The sequence below is a fragment of the Trachypithecus francoisi genome, unplaced genomic scaffold (genome assembly GCF_009764315.1).
Source record: "Trachypithecus francoisi isolate TF-2019V2 unplaced genomic scaffold, Tfra_2.0 Lachesis_group15, whole genome shotgun sequence".
In the NCBI taxonomy this organism is placed as follows: domain Eukaryota; kingdom Metazoa; phylum Chordata; class Mammalia; order Primates; family Cercopithecidae; genus Trachypithecus; species Trachypithecus francoisi.
In genome coordinates, this window is record NW_022681460.1 from 87,576,895 (window position 1) to 87,596,058 (window position 19,164).

A 19,164-nucleotide genomic window follows, 5' to 3' on the forward strand; every position below is an offset into this window, starting at 1 on the left:
GCTAAATTGCTGAATATGTCACTCTGTTACAGAAATACATTCTGAAAATAGAATTGGTGTTACTATTTTCTGAATTTTTGTGGTTGTGAGATTATGATGCAAATGGTCACCACCAAATTTCTAAGACATACTCTTTTGTTACAGTAGTAAAATGTGAGTTCATTTGAAAACACATTAAGTGAACCAAAAGGTATGTTCCCTGAAAGAATTCATTAAGAAATAATGACCAGAAAAAAATGAGGCCAAAGAATATTTAGAATCTCCTTTTCAACTTAGGTCTCTGAAAGAAGATTAAGGAAGCATTTTGCTGCTGCATGGCTCCATGCTGGGAAAAATTATTACCGGATGTATTGCTTAAAGGATTATGTGGGGAGCTGTACCGAAAATAAATAGTAATTAAATTGTGTCTGTGATTAAAGTTATTAGTGAAAATACATAAGCACTATCTGTATCACCCATTCTTGGCTGCCAGACAGCCATCCCAAGCTTTTTAGAAAATAACTGATAATTTTACCAATAACTGATAAAAGAAGCAAACACATTTTCAATCATGGAAGCTCTGCTATGCACATGATCTTTACCAGGTCTCGTGTGGCAAGATACATCAGGAGAGCACTCGAAGAAAATGTTCTGAACTTGAACATGACAGTGGAGATGTTGGGGTACCAGCGAATGGGGCGGCTGACCAATGCATAACCTTCTCCATCAAACTGAATAGTCCCCTCACTATCTTCCACCTGAGGACTGAGAAGGAGACATTTCACGTGAATCAGATCATATCTATTTGGTCTGTCATTATTCAACGCATCATTGAACAGCAGTGAGATTATAGGCTGTTGTAGGGCAGGAAATATCTTAAATACATCTTCGTTCCATCCACATATCTCCATCTCTACTGCCACCGTGCTAGAATAAGTAAAAACCATCTCTCACCTTTCATGAGGTGTGCAATAACTAAGTCATCAGTTTTTTTAAGTGCTTTATGTTTTGTAGAAGTACTTGGTAGTAGATAGTTATATTGAAGCCTAAGGGTGTCTTAGTGGTATTTGAGCAAAATGGTGGGGTTTCTGGATGGGCTGAGAATACATTATTACATTTCTTTTATATAGGATCCTACTCTCTCTCAATATTTGCCTTCCAATAAGTTTTTCTGGAACAAATTAGATTCAGACAATGAAGGAGGCCTGTATTTATTTGTATGTTTTTTATCTGTCTCCTTCACTAGAATGTAAATTTCATGAGACCATCTAAGAGATTATGGGCTAGGTCCCATGTCAGGCACAAACTCAAAACATCTAGTACATACAGTACAGTGCTTGGATCCTAGAATCCAGTTGATGTTTGTGGGATGAAAAAGATTTTAGTATAGCAAATTGCCTCACAAAGAACATATGTCTAATCAATATTGGGTGCATAATTAATGAATATCTAAGATAAGTCTTGTGAATACAACATTTAAAATATTTTTTCTAAACATGAGGCTATTTTTATGTATCTCTCTATCTACCTATCTATCTGTCTGATGTTACTACGATTGTGGAGATATCTGCAGGAAAGAGTTGTGGGCTGGGAGTGGCTAAACACAGAGCTGTAGATCCCCCCACTTCATTTAATTCATTAGCAAACACTAGAAGAAACAAGATAAGTCTGGCTTGGAATTGGTGACTATGGGATGAGAAAAAATATGAGTCCTTCAAGGTATATACTGTAATATTTCAACATAGAATAGAATTATCCTATTCATTTTGAATACATTTACTAAAAAAAAAACCCTACTCTTTCATAATTAATAAACACTAAGCTTCTTAACTTGCCTTTCGTTTCTCTTTTGAACCTTGATGTCTGGTAAACTTAGTACAGATTAATTATGCTATTTTGAAGCAACTATGTTCTTCCACATGTAACTCTAGTTAACAAGAACTAGGTGACTATTGGGGCTTAGTCCATTAAAATATCATTTCAATGCTCAACTAACTACATTTTACTTGTAGCTGCTTTTTTCCCCCTTACTTTAATCTTAATGTGAATTTTAGAAGTGTGAGAAAAATAAGATACACTTTCAAAAATATCTTTGACAGATTACTCTTTCTAAAGCATAACAACAATTTTATCTCTTCTACTGACTATTGAATAAATGCAAATTTCTAAAACTGACATTCTAAGGTCTTTATGACATTTTCTCAGTCTACCTCTTTTAGCCTCATTTTTACATTTTCTCCATAAAATCACTCCTGCTCTTTAGTAGGAATGATTGCTCTTTATGTTCAAATGTGATAAGTGTTTTCCTGAAAACAACAAATAAATAAACACACACACACCAGGAGTTCTATAAAAATTACTCTAACAAATAACAGGGCTTATGGGAAAATAGGGTTGAGGCCGACCGCTAAAAACTTACACAACTGTGTAATTAGAGAACTCACAAAACAATAACAATCCTGATCAAAGTATTAGCACAGCTCAAAACGACACACTAAAACATTAAAAAATATAGGATTATTTCAGTATACGTATCACTTCACCTTAAAAGGAAAATGCGAAGATAGTTTGATGGCAAGGGGTATGAGAAAGGGTTGACACTGCCAAGTGTTAGCAATGGGGCAAAAATGCACAATGACGGAAAAGACGTGGGCCATGAACATTTCCAAGATAGAGTGCTTGGCCAAATCAAGCGGAAGGCAGGCATATGGGTGAATGGGCACTGTGGACAGGCTGTGTTGTGGCACGGTACTTTGAGGTTGGTGTCTTCAGCTATGTTGGTTTACTTTGCATTCAGCTACCATTATGGGGTAGAAAAGAAACCATGATTATGCTGGGAAGAACTGTGTATGAACTTGCGTGGCCACTGCAGCTTACCCGAATCATTCTCCCATTTGCCAGTCCTGTATGATTGGATTCACACTTGTTCTTTTCTAAAAACACTCCAGCTGCCCACTCTTCCTCCCTTGGCTCTTACTGGTTTCAGGAATTAGAATGTTCTTCACATTTCATCTGCTGTCTCCTCTTTTTGGACTCTTACCTCAGGTCAAGACCCATTTCAAACGTCACCTCCTCCATGAAGCAGATCATGATGCCCTTAATCTGATGTGGGCAATCGTAGTATACTCTGAATATGTCTTTTTAAAGGGATTTGTATTGCGCCCGATATTTGAACTATTTAATATTTGTCTTTTCCTCCCTTCTTGGTGATGTCTCTTCATGGCCAGGACTAGGCTGTATTCATTCTAGTATCAAAAAGTTGTAAGTGTGAATCTCTGCAACCTACAAAACACCCTTTGTATATACAGGAATACTCTTATCAGAAATTAGCATAATGCTTTATATGTTGAAGCGTAAAATCTTTGCAGAATTGTTAATTAGTGATGTTACAGTCTCACATGACATGCACTGCTGAATGGATATTTAAATGCCTTAGATGTTTTGTTGATAATAGGCTTTTGAAAATCCTGCTTAGAAGTTTACCAAAAAAAATGCTTAGGGAAAAGTTGGTGTTTGTTTGTGAGTAGCAGAATATTAATATGGGCTTCATTGTCTTTCATGTATTGAAAGAATTTTACAGACAATCTTCCATGTTAGATTTTGTTGAAGATTATTGACAAAATCATCTTAAACAATGAATGGGTCAGGCTTTCAAACTATCCTCAATTTCATGTTGACAAGTCCATGATGTCAAAAAGAAAACAAAGAGTTGGAAGTTAAGACTTTAGATGGATAATATTTTGGGGCTACTTTCTTCTATGAAACTGTAGAGATGTAGAGAAGGAAATGTGAAGTGTACTCTGCTAGGATTTGGGTCCTACAAACATATGTATGTCCTTTAAATGGAAAATAACACAAACTCCTTAGCACTTAATGGTTTCTGAGCTGCTGTTATGACATGTTAAGTCTGCAGGTATTTAAAGTATGTTTTATCGTTTTAATTTAATATAATAAAATTGCTTTAGGCTTGGGTGATCAGTGGGCTCTAAGATTTTTATGCTGAGAAATCCTCTACTTCTAGCTAAATATTTTATATCCTCTATTCATTTTTATATAAAAATGTTTATTCTCTACACATGCTTAGTATGATAGGATGTTAAATTTTTTCAAATTCCTATTCATTCTACCCTCTATCTTATAATTGAGGACATGTATTAGGAACTTTCCTCCTGGACTATCTCGGCCCCTTGTCCTCCTTCTCTCTTGAAGCAGAATCATTAAATCCCATAAGTTTCTACTTGAAGCACTTGTAGGATCCTATGTGTCAATAAAAAAAACCATAAAACCTGGGCTGGAGTTCTAATTTTGTTATACACATAAATAGAGTGAATTCATGCTCAGCAAGACCTGAAACTTAATCAATTTGGGGAAAGCTCTCTTTAGGAAAAAAAAAAAAATTATAACAATGAGTTACTCACAGACACTAAAACGCCCCTCGACATGAAGGAACACTGGAGTGGAAACTTAACTGATTGTAGTCAAAATCTCTTACCTTTGCAAATTTTATAAAAACATATGACTATGCAAATGTACTGCTAGTGTACCTCCCAGGGCCTTGAAATATGCCTTCACAAATGCAAGCAGGGACTTGAAGATTCATTAGTTTTGGGGTAATTCCACCTCTGAGCATAATCATTTCAAACCTGCTCTACATCATCCACATGATAATACAATATTATGCAATAAAAATTGAAGCTTTTATCATGCACAGGACAGATCTGGGAGAGTCCTCATCTCAACTAACCTCACAGTGCATCCTTTGCAGTCACCTTCTTTTTCTCGGAAATTCCACAAACCTATAGGTTTGTTGTCAAAGTATGTTTCTCCCATGCAGCCGGTGAATGTAATCACACGTACAGCATCAGCCTTCTGCAGAAAGAAATACCGTATTTGTTAGAATTTGGAATTTCACAAATAATCTTGGTTTATCCATGAGAGTTATTGTCAGCAGAAGCTAAAGTGATCATTATCCATTCTTTCTGATATTTTGGCATATGTACATATTCATCTTTTCACCATATTATATCTATATCCTTAGAGCTACTCCAGGATGAGTCAACAACAGGGGAAAAGCTCAACTATGTAATCAATGGATGCTGATTACATTTTGCTATCCCAGTTTTCATCATCAGCAAATAAACACTTCCTAGCTTCTTACTTTAGGTGAACTGCTGACCTTCCCCACAACTCTATTCTTTTGTCTGCAATGTGGAATTGTTGTGAGAATAAAGTTAGATAATTTATTTATGGCACCAACCTCAGTGCCTGACATACAGAGGGTATTCAATAAATGCTAATGCTCCTACCTAATTTTCTTTGGGCAAATTTGGGCCATGCATACACAAAGATTTTTCCCCTGAGATCTGAAGAAAGGGTACATGCTGATGACATAGAAGAGATTTTGTAAAGGCACTTGTTTAAATCACTCTATGGTAGTGCTGTTCTAAATTTTTAAATTTCTGTTCACAGCCAAGAAGATTTCGAGTTCAAGGGAATGAAGAAAAAGTAAGCAACTTTGTAATAAAAGAGACCGCGCTGGTGTTGTTTGCTTGTATACACAGCACGGGGCCTGGAGTCAAATAGAGAATCAATAAATAATCTGAACCAATTCAATCCTGGTGTCATTTTCACAGGAAAGGTCTTAGGCTTGATGCACAATCATGAAGAAAGAGAATGACCTGGTCCCTTCTAGAGAAGTTTGTTGTAAATTTAAACAACTGTTTAGGCATTGACATATTACAAATGTCTTGGTAAATGACACATCACATATATGATGATGCTTCCATGAAATTATAATGCTGTATTTTTACTGTACCTTGTTTATGTTTAGATACACAAATACTTACCTTGAGTTACAATTGCCTACGGTATCCAGTGGAGTAACATGCTGTACAGGCTTGGAACAGTAGGCTATACCATAGAGCCTAGGTGTGTGGTAGGCTGTGCCATCCAGATTTGTGTACTGTACATTCTATGATGTTTGCACATTGAAGAAATTGCCTAATTCCATCTTTTTCGGAATGTATTCCTGACATTGAGTGACACATGACTGTACTATATTCTGGTGCCTATAACTTTAAAAACTTTGTGCCATAGTGAACCCATATTTACTCAAATTATCTAGGAAAAACAGTGCATTGACTCATTTGGTTTTTAGAACACATGTAAGAAAACATTTACTGACTAGTTAAAATTTTAAATAGTAAAATCAGTTACTGACTAGTTAAAATCATAGAGTGTACAGTACTTGCACAAATCTAGATGGTATAGCTTACTACACACCTAGGCTGTATGGTATGGTCTACTGCTATACGTTTAGGTTAAACCCATCAACATGTACATTTCCCACTGCTGTGACCACGTGTTGCACAGCCGCATAGAAAGACTGTTGATCGGAGCCCCTGACTTGCACATTGGAGTCGTCCTTGCAATGCTCTGTCATCAGTCTGAACCTCTTAATTTTCTAGAGATTGATTATCCTACTTGTGAATTCTGCTTGCTTTCTGCTGCTTCTCGCATCCTGAAAAGCTATATTTGAGAGATTTTCCTGCTCATTTGAATTCTCATCAGCAAGTTCATTTAGTTGTTTTCAGCTTTTGGTTCATATTCTGCTGTGGCAGGAGCCTTGAAATTCTTGGCCAAAATGATTTCTTAAGGTTTTCTGTAGATTTCATTTGTTCATGTTTTCTTCCTTTTTCTGAGACTGACAGAATGCTGCTTTTGTACCAATTACATCTGCATAATAATTATTAAGATACAATTTAAGGTGTGATGACCACATCTCAGTTATTTGCCATATATTTTATTTTATTTCATGTTATTTTTTTCTATCTATTTATTTATTTTTTATTATACTTTAAGTTCTAGGGTACATGTGCATAACGTGCAGGTTTGTTACATATGTATACTTGTGCCATGTTGGTGTGCTGCATCCATCAACCCATCAGCACCCATCAATTCATAATTTATATCATGTATATCTCCCAATGCAATCCCTCACCCCCCGCCCCGTGATAGGCCCCAGTGTGTGATGTTCCCCTTCCCAAGTCCAAGTGATCTCATTGTTCAGTTCCCACCTATGAGTGAGAGCATGCGGTGTTTGGTTTTCTCTTCTTGTGATAGTTTGCTAAGAATGATGGTTTCCAGCTGCATCCATGTCCCTACAAAGGACTCAAACTCATCCTTTTTTATGGCTGCATAGTATTCCATGGTGTATATGTGCCACATTTTCTTAATCCAGTCTGTCATAGATGGACATTTGGGCTGATTCCAGTCTTTGCTATTGTGAATAGTGCCGCAATAACATACGTGTGCATGTGTCTTTATAGCAGCATGATTTATAATCCTTTGGGTATATACCCAGTAGTGGGATGGCTGGGTCATATGGTACATGTAGTTCTAGATCCTTGAGGAATCGCCATACTGTTTTCCATAATGGTTGAACTAGTTTACAATCCCACCAACAGTGTAAAAGTGTTCCTATTTCTCCACATCCTCTCCAACACCTGTTGTTTCCTGACTTTTTAATGATTGCCATTCTAACTGGTGTGAGATGGTATCTCATTGTGGTTTTGATTTGCATTTCTCTGATGGCCAGTGATGATGAGCATTTTTCATGTGTCTGTTGGCTGCATGAATGTCTTCTTTTGAGAAATGTCTGTTCATATCCTTTCCCCACTTTTTGATGGGGTTGTTTGTTTTTTTCTTGTATATTGTTTGAGTTCTTTGTAGATTCTGGATATTAGCCCTTTGTCAGATGACTAGATTGCAAAAATTTTCTCCCATTCTGTAGGTTGCCTGTTCACTCTGATGGTAGTTTCTTTTGCTGTGCAGAAGCTCTTTAGTTTAATTAGATCCCATTTGTCAATTTTGGCTTTTGCTGCCATTGCTTTTGGTGTTTTAGACATGAAGTCCTTGCCCATGCCTATGTCCTGAATGGTACTACCTAGGTTTTCTTCTAGGGTTTTTATGGTATTAGGTCTAACATTGAAGTCTCTAATCCATCTTGAATTAATCTTCGTATAATGAGTAAGGAAAGGATCCAGTTTCAGCTTTCTACTTATGGCTAGCCAATTTTCCCAGCACCATTTATTAAATAGGGAATCCTTTCCCCATTTCTCGTTTCTCTCAGGTTTGTCAAAGATCAGATGGCTGTAGATGTGTGGTATTATTTCTGAGGACTCTGTTCTGTTCCATTGGTCTAGATCTCTGTTTTGGTACCAGTGCCATGCTGTTTTGGTTACTGTAGCCTTGTAGTATAGTTTGAAGTCAGGTAGTGTGACGCCTCCAGCTTTGTCCTTTTGACTTAGGATTGTCTTGGCAATGCGGGCTCTTTTTTGTTCCATATGAACTTTAAAGCAGTTTTTTCCAATTCTGTGAAGAAACTCATTGGTAGCTCGATGGGGATGGCATTGAATCTATAAATCACCTTGGGCAGTATGGCCATTTTCACGATATTGATTCTTCCTATCCATGAGCATGGTATGTTCTTCCATTTGTTTGTGTCCTCTTTTATTTCACTGAGCAGTGGTTTGTAGTTCTCCTTGAAGAGGTCCTTTACATCTCTTGTAAGTTGGATTCCTAGGTATTTGATTCTCTTTGAAGCAATTGTGAATGGAAGTTCATTCATGATTTGGCTCTCTGTTTGTCTGTTACTGGTGTATAAGAATGCTTGTGATTTTTGCACATTAATTTTGTATCCTGAGACTTTGCTGAAGTTGCTTATCAGCTTAAGGAGATTCTGGGCTGAGACAATGGGGTTTTCTAAATATACAATCATGTCATCTGCAAACAGGGACAATTTGACTTCTTCTTTTCCTAACTGGATACCCTTGATTTCTTTCTCTTGCCTGATTGCCCTAGCCAGAACTTCCAACACTATGTTGAATAGGAGTGGTGAGAGAGGGCATCCCTGTCTTGTGCCAGTTTTCAAAGGGAATTTTTCCAGTTTTTGCCCATTCAGTATGATATTAGCTGTGGGTTTGTCATAAATAGCTCTTATTATTTTGAGGTACGTTCCATCAATACCGAATTTATTGAGCGTTTTTAGCATGAAGGGCTGTTGAATTTTGTCAAAAGCCTTTTCTGCATCTATTGAGATAATCATGTGGTTCTTGTCTTTGGTTCTGTTTATATGCTGGATTACGTTTATTGATTTGCAAATGTTGAACCAGCCTTGCATCCCAGGGATGAAGCCCACTTGATCATAGTGGATAAGCTTTTTGATGTGCTGCTGAATCTGGTTTGCCAGTATTTTATTGAGGACTTTTGCATCGATGTTCATCAGGGATATTGGTCTAAACTTCTCTTTTTTTGTTGTGTCTCTGCCAGGCTTTGGTATCAGGATGATGTTGGCCTCATAAAATGAGTTAGGGAGGATTCCCTCTTTTTCTATTGATTGGAATAGTTTCAGAAGGAATGGTACCAGCTCCTCCTTGTACCTCTGGTAGAATTCAGCTGTGAATCCATCTGGTCCTGGACTTTTTTTGGTTGGTAGGCTATTATTATTGCCTCAATTTCAGAGCCTGCTATTGGTCTATTCAGGGATTCAACTTCTTCCTGGTTTAGTCTTGGAAGAGTGTAAGTGTCCAGGAATTATCCATTTCTTCTAGATTTTCTAGTTGATTTACGTAGAGGTGTTTATAGTATTCTCTGATGGTAGTTTGTATTTCTGTGGGGTCCGTGGTTATATCCCCTTTATCATTTTTTACTGCGTCTATTTGATTCCTCTCTCTTTTCTTCTTTATTAGTCTTGCTAGCGGTCTGCCAATTTTGTTGATCTTTTCAAAAAACCAACTCCTGGATTCATTGATTTTTTGGAGGGTTTTTTGTGTCTCTATCTCCTTCAGTTCTGCTCTGATCTTAGTTATTTCTTGCCTTCTGCTAGCTTTTGAATGTGTTTGCTCTTGCCACTCTAGTTCTTTTAATTGTGATGTTAGAGTGTCAATTTTAGATCTTTCCTGCTTTCTCTTGTGGGCATTTAGTGCTATAAATTTCCCTCTACACACTGCTTTAAATGTGTCCCAGAGATTCTGGTATGTTGTATCTTTGTTCCCATTGGTTTCAAAGAACATCTTTATTTCTGCCTTCATTTCGTTATGTACCCAGTAGTCATTCAGGAGCAGGTTGTTCAGTTTCCATGTAGTTGAGTGGTTTTGATTGAGTTTCTTAGTCCTGAGTTCTAGTTTGATTGCACTGCGGTCTGAGAGACAGTTTGTTATAATTTCTGTTCTTGTACATTTGCTGAGGAGTGCTTTACTTCCAATTATGTGGTCAATTTTGGAATAAATGCAATGTGGTGCTGAGAAGAATGTATATTCTGTTGATTTGGGGTGGAGAGTTCTATAGATGTCTATTAGGTCCGCTTGGTGCAGAGATGAGTTCAATTCCTGGATATCCTTGTTAACTTTCTGTCTCGTTGATCTGTCTAATGTTGACAGTGGAGTGTTGAAGTCTCCCATTATTATTGTATGGGAGTCTAAGTCTCTTTGTAAGTCTCTAAGGACTTGCTTTATGAATCTGGGTGCTCCTGTATTGGATGCATATATATTTAGGAGAGTTAGCTCTTCCTGTTGAATTGATCCCTTTACCATTATGTAATGGCCTTCTTTGTCTCTTTTGATCTTGATGGTTTAAAGTCTGTTTTATCAGAGACTAGGATTGCAACCCCTGCTTTTTTTTGTTCTCCATTTGCTTGGTAGATCTTCCTCCATCCCTTTATTTTGAGCCTATGTATGTCTCTGCATGTGAGATGGGTCTCCTGAATACAGCAGACTGATGGGTCTTGACTCTTTATCCAGTTTGCCAGTCTGTGTCTTTTAATTGGAGCATTTAGTCCATTTACATTTAAGGTTAATATTGTTACGTGTGAACTTGATCCTGCCATTATGATATTAACTGGTTATTTTGCTCGTTAGTTGATGTAGTTTCTTCCTAGCCTCGATAGTCTTTACAATTTTGCATGTTTTTGCAATGGCTGGTATCGGTTGTTCCTTTCCATGTTTAGGGCTTCCTTCAGGGTCTCTTGTAAGGCAGTCCTGGTGGTGACAAAATCTCTAAGCATTTGCTTACCTGTAAAGGATTTTATTTCTCCTTCACTTATGAAACTTAGTTTGGCTGGATATGAAATTCTGGGTTGAAAATTCTTTTCTTTAAGAACGTTGAATATTGGCCCCCACTCTCTTCTGGCTTGTAGAGTTTCTGCCGAGAGATCTGCTGTTAGTCTGATGGGCTTCCCTTTGTGGGTAACCCAACCTTTCTCTCTGGCTGCCCTTAAGATTTTTTCCTTCATTTCAACTTTGGTGAATCTGGCAATTATGTGTCTTGGAGTTGCTCTTCTCGAGGAGTAGCTTTGTGGCGTTCTCTGTATTTCCTGAATTTGAATGTTGGCCTGCCCTACTAGGTTGGGGAAGTTCTCCTGGATGATATCCTGAAGAGTGTTTTCCAACTTGGTTCCATTTTCCCCCTCACTTTCAGGCACCCCAATCAGACGTAGATTTGGTCTTTTTACATAATCCCATACTTCTTGCAGGCTTTGTTCATTTCTTTTGGTTTCTCTTCTCGCTTCATTTCATTCATTTGATCCTCAATCGCTGATACTCTTTCTTCCAGTTGATCGAGTCGGTTACTGAAGCTTGTGCATTTGTCACGTATTTCTCGTGTCATGGTTTTCATCTCTGTCATTTCATTTATGACCTTCTCTGCATTAATTAGTCTAGCTGTCAATTCTTCCTCTTTTTTTCAAGATTTTTAGTTTCTTTGCGCTGGGTACGTAATTCCTCCTTCAGCTCTGAGAAGTTTGATGGACTGAAGCCTTCTTCTCTCATCTCGTCAAAGTCATTCTCTGACCAGCTTTGATCCATTGCTGGCGATGGGCTGCGCTCCTTTGCAGGGTGAGATGCTCTCTTAGTTTTTTAATTTCCAGCTTTTCTGCCCTGCTTTTTCCCCATCTTTGTGGTTTTATCTGTCTCTGGTCTTTGATGATGGTGATGTACTGATGGGGTTTTGGTATAGGTGTCCTTCCAGTTTGATAGTTTTCCTTCTGACAGTCAGGACCCTCAGCTGTAGGTCTGTTGAAGATTGCTTGAGGTCCACTCCAGACCCTGTTTGCCTGGGTATCAGCAGCAGAGGTTGCAGAAGATAGAATATTGCTGAACAGCGAGTGTACCTGTCTGATTCTTCCTTTGGAAGCTTCCTTTCAGGGGTGTACTCCTCCCTGTGAGGTGTGGGGTGTCAGACTGCCCCTAGTGGGGGATGTCTCCCAGTTAGGCTACTCAGGGGTCAGGGACCCACTTGAGCAGGCAGTCTGTCCCTTCTCAGATCTCAACCTCTGTGTGGGGAGATCCACTGCTCTCTTCAAAGCTGTCAGGCAGAGTTGTTTGCGTCTGCAGAGGTTCTGCTGCTTTTTTTTGTTGTTGTTTAGCTATGCCCTGTCCGCAGAGGTGGAGTCTACAGAGACAGGCAGGTTTCCTTGAGCTGCTGTGAGCTCCACCCAGTTCGAGCTTCCCAGGGGCTTTGTTTACCTACTTAAGCCTCAGCAATGGCGGGCGCCCCTCCCCCAGCCTCGCTGCTGCCTTGTGGTTAGATAGCAGACTGCTGTGTTAGCAATGAGGGAGGCTCTGTGGGCGTGGGACCCTCCCGGCTAGGTGTGGGATATATTCTTCTGGTGTGCCCGTTTGCTTAAAGCGCAGTATTGGGGTGGGAGTTACCCAATTTTCCAGGTGTTGTGTGTCTCAGTTCCCCTGGCTAGGAAAAGGGATTCCCTTCCCCCTTGCGCTTCCCAGATGAGGCGATGCCTCGCCCTGCTTCAGCTCTCGCTGGTCGTGCTGCAGCAGTTGACCAGCACCGATTGTCCGGCACTCCCTAGTGAGATGACCCCAGTACCTCAGTTGAAAATGCAGAAATCACCAGTCTTCTGTGTCGCTCGCGCTGGGAGTTGGAGACTGGAGCTGTTCCTATTTGGCCATCTTGCTACGGCCCCCCCCAACTTGCCATATATTTTATACACACAGTCTCACTATTCACTGTGGCAGTGAAGCAAGATGTTGCGAGTGAAGACTATTGTGCCTATCAACCTGTGTTCAAATCCCAGCTCTGCTAATTACTGTGTGACCTTGGTCAAGATATTTAACATCTCTCTTCTTCAGATTCCTTAACTATAGAATGAGGAGAATATTAGTATCTACCTTGCTGTGGTGTGAATGTTTGTGTCCCTCCCAAAATTCATATATTAAAATCCTACCCACCAAAGTGATGGTATTAGGAGGCAGGGCATTTGACAGGTGAGTTTTAGGTGCTGAGGGGCAGGGCCTTCATGAATGGAATTAGTGCCCTTATAAAATAGGTCCAAAGGAGCTTGTTCACTCTTTCTACTATGTGAGAACAGCAAGGAGGCTCCTTCTATGAAAAACTGGCCCTCACTAAACACCAAATCTGACAGTACCTTGATCTCAGACTTCTTAGCTCCAAGAACTGTGAGAAATAAATGTTTGTTTATTTATAAACTACCCAGGGTATTTTTGTTACAGCAGCCTTAACAGACTAAGACATACCTTTTGGGGTTGTTGTAAAAATTAAACAAGTTAATTCATGTAAACTACTGAGAACATTACTTAACATATAGGAAGAGTTATAAGCATATTAAAAAATGTATTATTGTATCCTACAATATGCAAGCAAGGTAGATATTTTTATCATTCTTCTCTAGTTGAGAAAACCAAAGCTCAAGGGCTTAAGTAACTTGTCTAAGGTCATATTTTAGTAAGTGGAAGAGAAGGAAATTCAACCTGGATTTGATTTCAAAATTCATGGCTTTTGTACTACTGTGTGCTGTCCCTGTATTTATCTATCTGTGAAGGAGAGAAAGTTGATAATATGACTATATATAACTATGTACCATATACATTTATATGAAGTTCTAAGAAATGAGGATAACTTCAGTGTGTGGTTTTGGAATCAGTTCTCATACTTTAGAGTCACATCTCATACTCAAAGCAAATAAAATAACCTCATTCTATATGAAGGCTGAGTCCTCATAAATTTGGGGTCACCCTGGCTTTTCACATTTTCTGACTAATCTCATCCCAGAATGATTCTGACAATCCCAGGATTATCCATTATATTTGGTTGTGCTCCTGCATCTCACCCATAGTGGTTTCCCAACACCTAATTCCATTTAATCAACACAACCTTCTTTAAAAGGCAGGCTTTCTGCAATTTGAAATGTGCAAGGACTGTCATGAAGCAATTATGAATATTAAGTGCATCACCGTATAAGAATAAGAGCAACTTGAAAACTTTAAACCAGATCATGTTTTGAAAGCTTATAGCTCCTGTGATATTTCCCAAAGTATTCATAAATCTTTTAATTAGATGTGAGTATGAACTTTATAGCACTTCATATCTATAAATCATAAATCGATTCAGAAGATCAGGTATACTTAAAAAACACTTGGCTCTTGAGGCAACTAAAACAAGAATACACACAAAACTGATGCCACAGATAAAGACAAAACAACAGCTGTTTAAATAAACACACATAGGCTTAAAAATATTGTGTTTCCAGGTTGAATCTTCAAAGAAGAAAATTCTTACTCAATATAAATTCATGTTTTCATAAATGCAAGTTAAGTAAAACGTGGTCAAGTTTTACAGAGCTTTATCATACCTTCTCCTGAAGCAATTATGTCAAGAGATGTCAACAAAGATGAAATAGAACAGGAGGAGGATGAACACATTACCTTTAATTTCCCAGTCAGGCCACCAACAAACAGCATTGCATTTGCATCCACATCTAGAATAGTGTACCCTGGAGGAGACGTCGAATGGTATGTGCTGGGTACAATGCTGGCTTTGGGTCCATCCAGGGCCCTCACAGAAATAGTTCCATTTCTCCCAGTTCTTCAAGGGTACGTGTTGAAGTGAAGGGGAGGAACACACAGAAAATGAAATATGCATCACATTTCTGGTAATTCCAGATTTAAAAGATATAAAATGCAGAGACTTGTTTTTAAGAATTTAGGAGAAAACTGGCTGTTTAGTTTCTAACATTCCAAATTCATTAGATGTCAAATCAATACTCAGAGTCTGATCTTGGCTGAACACTCACATCAGTTTCAACCGGAACCAGTGAGCACCATATCCTGATTCTGTGTGTGTTCATTGACATGAAATGACACAGCAGCAGTTAATTGATGGAATTGCTATTGGTTAAGTGGAAAGTCTTTTTCCTATGGCTTACATAATTTACTATTTACCAACACATACAATTTATGCAAGTTTATATTACTTTCAGCATTTTGTCTAATTTAATTCAGCAAGTGGACCCCAAATGAACCACCCTTCCATATCATAAGCTGCATGATTTCTCCTAAAATTCTTTATAATATCTTGGATCCCAGTTTGTTGAAGTAGTCTTCCAAGAATGGTATATCTTTAGTTGTTTGGCACAGTATCTTAATGTATAGTACCATATCCACCCTTCAGATTTCAGTGTACAAATTGCATAGAAGTTCACTTTGAAATTCAATTAACAGAATTTTGAAAGCTATTATCATTTTATTTCATTTTCTTTTTTAAGTGATTGATTTCCATGAGCTGTTAAATATGAAAATCTGGTCTCTCTTTTGAGACAAGCAGTCATAATAAAACTTCGGTGTCATATTTCTCTCCCTGCTGTCTCATTTTGGTAATCTTTTTATCTTTGAGGATGCAGTGTTAAGTGAAATACATGGTAACAAAAGAATGAATTTATCAAATAAGGTTCACCTTCTTTAACAGAATGTATCTTTTCTGAAAGAAGAACTGTACTTTATGAGTATAAATGTCCTTAAACCCGGTTAAGTACTTAATTCCCTCAACACCACTAAATATGCAAGCACTCTGTCACTCTCTCTCTCTCTCTCACATGCACACACACTTTTGCTGAAAAACTTGCTTAAAACGAACTAAAAATATTGCGTCTCATTTTTTTTTTATAACTTTTTTTTTTTTTTTTAAGAGATGAAGTCTTGCTATATTGCCCAGGCTGGACTGCAGTGGTTATTCACAGGCATGATCATCATGACCACAGCCTTGAATTCCTGGGCTGAAATGATCCTCCTGCCTCAGCCTCCCAAGTAGCTGGGACTACAGCACATGTCATTGAACATGGCTCTTTCTTTTAAACTTTTTATTATGGAAAAGCTTAAGTATCTACAAACAGAATGCAACTCTATGTATCTATCACCCAGAGTCAACGATTACCAGTTCTTTAAGTCTTCTCTATCTCCGATCAGCTTCATGTCCAGCCCTAGGCCCGTAACTATACCGCTCAACTGTTAGCTGCTTTGGGTTTAACAGGGAGTTGAGAATTGGGAAAACAAGAAGAGACAATGAGAGGGAAGTGCTGAAGACAGGGATAGTTCTATAAGTAATCTATATCATACTAGACGTTGATAATTGCATTAAAGCTCCAAAGATAGAATAACTGAATCAATTCTCGATTATTTCCCATTTTAAGTAGGGTGGACCTGATATGTTACATATGAATTTCAGTGTTTTGATACTGCATGTTTCTATGGTGGCTATGTAGACTAAAAGCGGAGCTGTGTACACCAAAGACAGGCAATAATGATGCTCTTATGCTTTGGCTTGTATTGCATAAGAATGAGTGACAGTGCTTTTTACAGGCGAGATAAGAAGCCTGAGACAGTGACGCCCCCAAATTCCTACAGACACAAGATGAAGGAGTCAGAAATGGACTGGGTCCTCTGGTCAATACCTGGAAAGTTTGTCAGTTCCTAACAAGTATGACAAACCTACCCACTCCCAGACATGTATATGTATAACATAGAATTCATACACATGTGTCTACATACATAAACAGCTACCTTATTGAAATGGAAATAGGAGTTGTCTTATAAACTGGGAAACTACTTCAAAATTCTGTCATTTAATTATCTTAATCTTTATTAAGTTGGTTACCTTGATGCCATGATACGGTACCAATATGAGTCATCAATAGTCAAATCTGGGTACTCTACACGTCCAACTCCAGATCCAACATCCCAGAGGAAGCTGACTTTGCCTTTACGCATTTCTATAGCCAGAAAGTCAATCTAGTTCAGAGAAATACAAAAACAAGAGATATCAGATATAAAGCACCTTTAAAGAGGAGACAAGCAGAGTGATTTTCAGTAAGTGCCATTTGCAGACATGTGAAATAATTAGGAGCTTCATGATAATACTTGTCAAGTAATATTATTTATCATTATACATTATTAAAATAATATTTTATTTTTGTATCCTTAAAGCAAAAAAAAAAAAAAAAAGTCCATAATGCTCAGGCATGTTTGTTAATTTTACCAATTCTAATTAAGTCTAATTTTGAAACCAAAGCCTTTCTCACTCTGATACTTGTGGTAAAGATAAAAACAAATATTTAAATTCGGAATCCATTATTATTTTCACCAAGGACACTGACATTTTTGAGGGGGCAGCTATGATTTTATTTCCCAAATTGACCTAGAATTCCTTACCCAAATGGCAAATATTGACTTATACCATGACTGATTTGTTAAGAAGTCATATTCATTTTGGAAGATCCCCATGCATGCAAAATCAAATAGTTCAAATGGAAGAAATTAGAACTTTACGGGTGGGCTTTTGTCGATATAATCTGTGTTATTTTAGTTCAAGTCACAAATTCAAAACAAGTTAGAAGAGTTTTCATTGGTTAAAAAAAAATAGTACACACTTTGCTATTTTCATTTCATTAACAGAAGAGTTTATTGTAATTTAGTTTGAACAGTAAATAAGATAAATAAATAAAAAGTAAGTAAAATAGCTTTGTTCTCATTAGCGTTCTTAAATCACTGGATCTGAAAGTATAATTTAATAGAAACGATGATATACTGACAAATGAAGGCAAATGTGACTAAATACTGTAGTTTTCTTCCTTTCATTTGACTTCTAACTTAATTTGACACTTCAGAATTTTGTGAGGTAAGATGCTGAGGTTTTCAAATCTGAACGCCTATGTTAGACCATTTGGGGACCATGTTATTGGATTCTACACATTTTTGGATTACTCTCTAGCTAGACACATACAGCAGCCTAATGAAAAGTTGAATATTAGACTTACAAATTTGGCACTTCCAAGATAAAAGAGGAGGTTGTCAGCAACAGCTGTCTTTACATTGACAACAATATTATTGTAACTTCCTTTCTTGATTTCTGGCTTGTATGTTCGAATGCAGTCACCTCCCGAAGACACAGATACTTTGATCTTTAAGAAAAACAAGGTACAAAGAACCAAGAGTAAATCTCTCAGAAAGTTTGAAGTAGCTTCCAACCACAAAGCCATCATTGTTTCTTCTTTGAAGTTATTTTCTATCATCAAATAGTATCATTCAATGCCCATATGCAGACACCATTATACTCATTAATGAGGGCACAGAAGAGCAGTTTTCCACTAGAATTTTGCCAATGAGCTGTTCACAGCTCCATGTCTTGTTATCATGCTATTTTTTGAAGCATGTAGCTAACAACTTGCTACCATCATACCTTTCTCCATTATGAATATGGGAACATTTTAGGAAGGTGATTTTACATGGAGCTAACAAGAATGATCTTTATTGGTTGTTTAGTGAAATTTTACAATTGAAATTTCAGCGGTTTTGGTATCACTTAAACTAAGAAACTATTTTTCTTTTAGTTTTCAAGAGGAAATTACCAACCCTCCCATGCTCTCATAGTTGAAAGAGGACAAATAGATTTTGTTCTAGGTGTTCTAACAGTAAGAAGAATATTAATCATTCCACTCAGAACACACATTTCAGAATAAATTACACCTTTTTATGAAGTTGCCAGGAAATGAAATGGAAATAATTTCCAATGGCTATCACTACTAATGTATTTAATAGCTCCCTTTTCTTTTGAAAAATACCTTAAAAATTACTATAAATTGATAAAAAAGGAATGCCTATATGAATAGAGTAACATTGTTCATACCAATTTTTACTTATATTTAGATAGCCCTCCTTCAATCATAAATAACACTAGTTGATTATCTGATTTAATTTCTGTAGGATCAGATGGAAAATCACCATCAAAGGGTTACTTTCAGGATAGCAAAATAGTTGCCTGGAGAGATTCTCAGAGAGAATCTGTAACTTTACTCATTGATAGCACTCTAGAAAGAGGCAG

The 19,164-nt window shown here is 37.5% G+C and overlaps 1 protein-coding gene and 1 long non-coding RNA gene across 5 annotated transcripts in view; one reads left to right on the forward strand and one right to left on the reverse strand.

Annotated features, from left to right (window-relative positions):
* The window catches only part of LOC117097550, a 38,229-nt gene extending 32,646 nt beyond the window's left edge, over window positions 1-5,583 (forward strand). Inside the window, exon 2 of the long non-coding RNA XR_004442988.1 lies at window positions 5,449-5,583. This is a non-coding gene — a long non-coding RNA (uncharacterized LOC117097550). The remainder of the gene's footprint in view (window positions 1-5,448) is intronic.
* LAMA2 (laminin subunit alpha 2) overlaps window positions 1-19,164 on the reverse strand; it is a 622,674-nt gene that overhangs the window by 54,824 nt on the left and 548,686 nt on the right. For all 4 annotated transcript variants that reach the window (XM_033235504.1, XM_033235503.1, XM_033235507.1 and 1 more), the window contains 5 exons: window positions 18,101-18,244; window positions 16,942-17,075; window positions 14,718-14,877; window positions 4,724-4,848; window positions 582-744 (listed from right to left, as the gene is read on the reverse strand). In XM_033235504.1, the coding sequence (XP_033091395.1) occupies window positions 582-744; window positions 4,724-4,848; window positions 14,718-14,877; window positions 16,942-17,075; window positions 18,101-18,244 (726 nt within the window). The remainder of the gene's footprint in view (window positions 1-581; window positions 745-4,723; window positions 4,849-14,717; window positions 14,878-16,941; window positions 17,076-18,100; window positions 18,245-19,164) is intronic.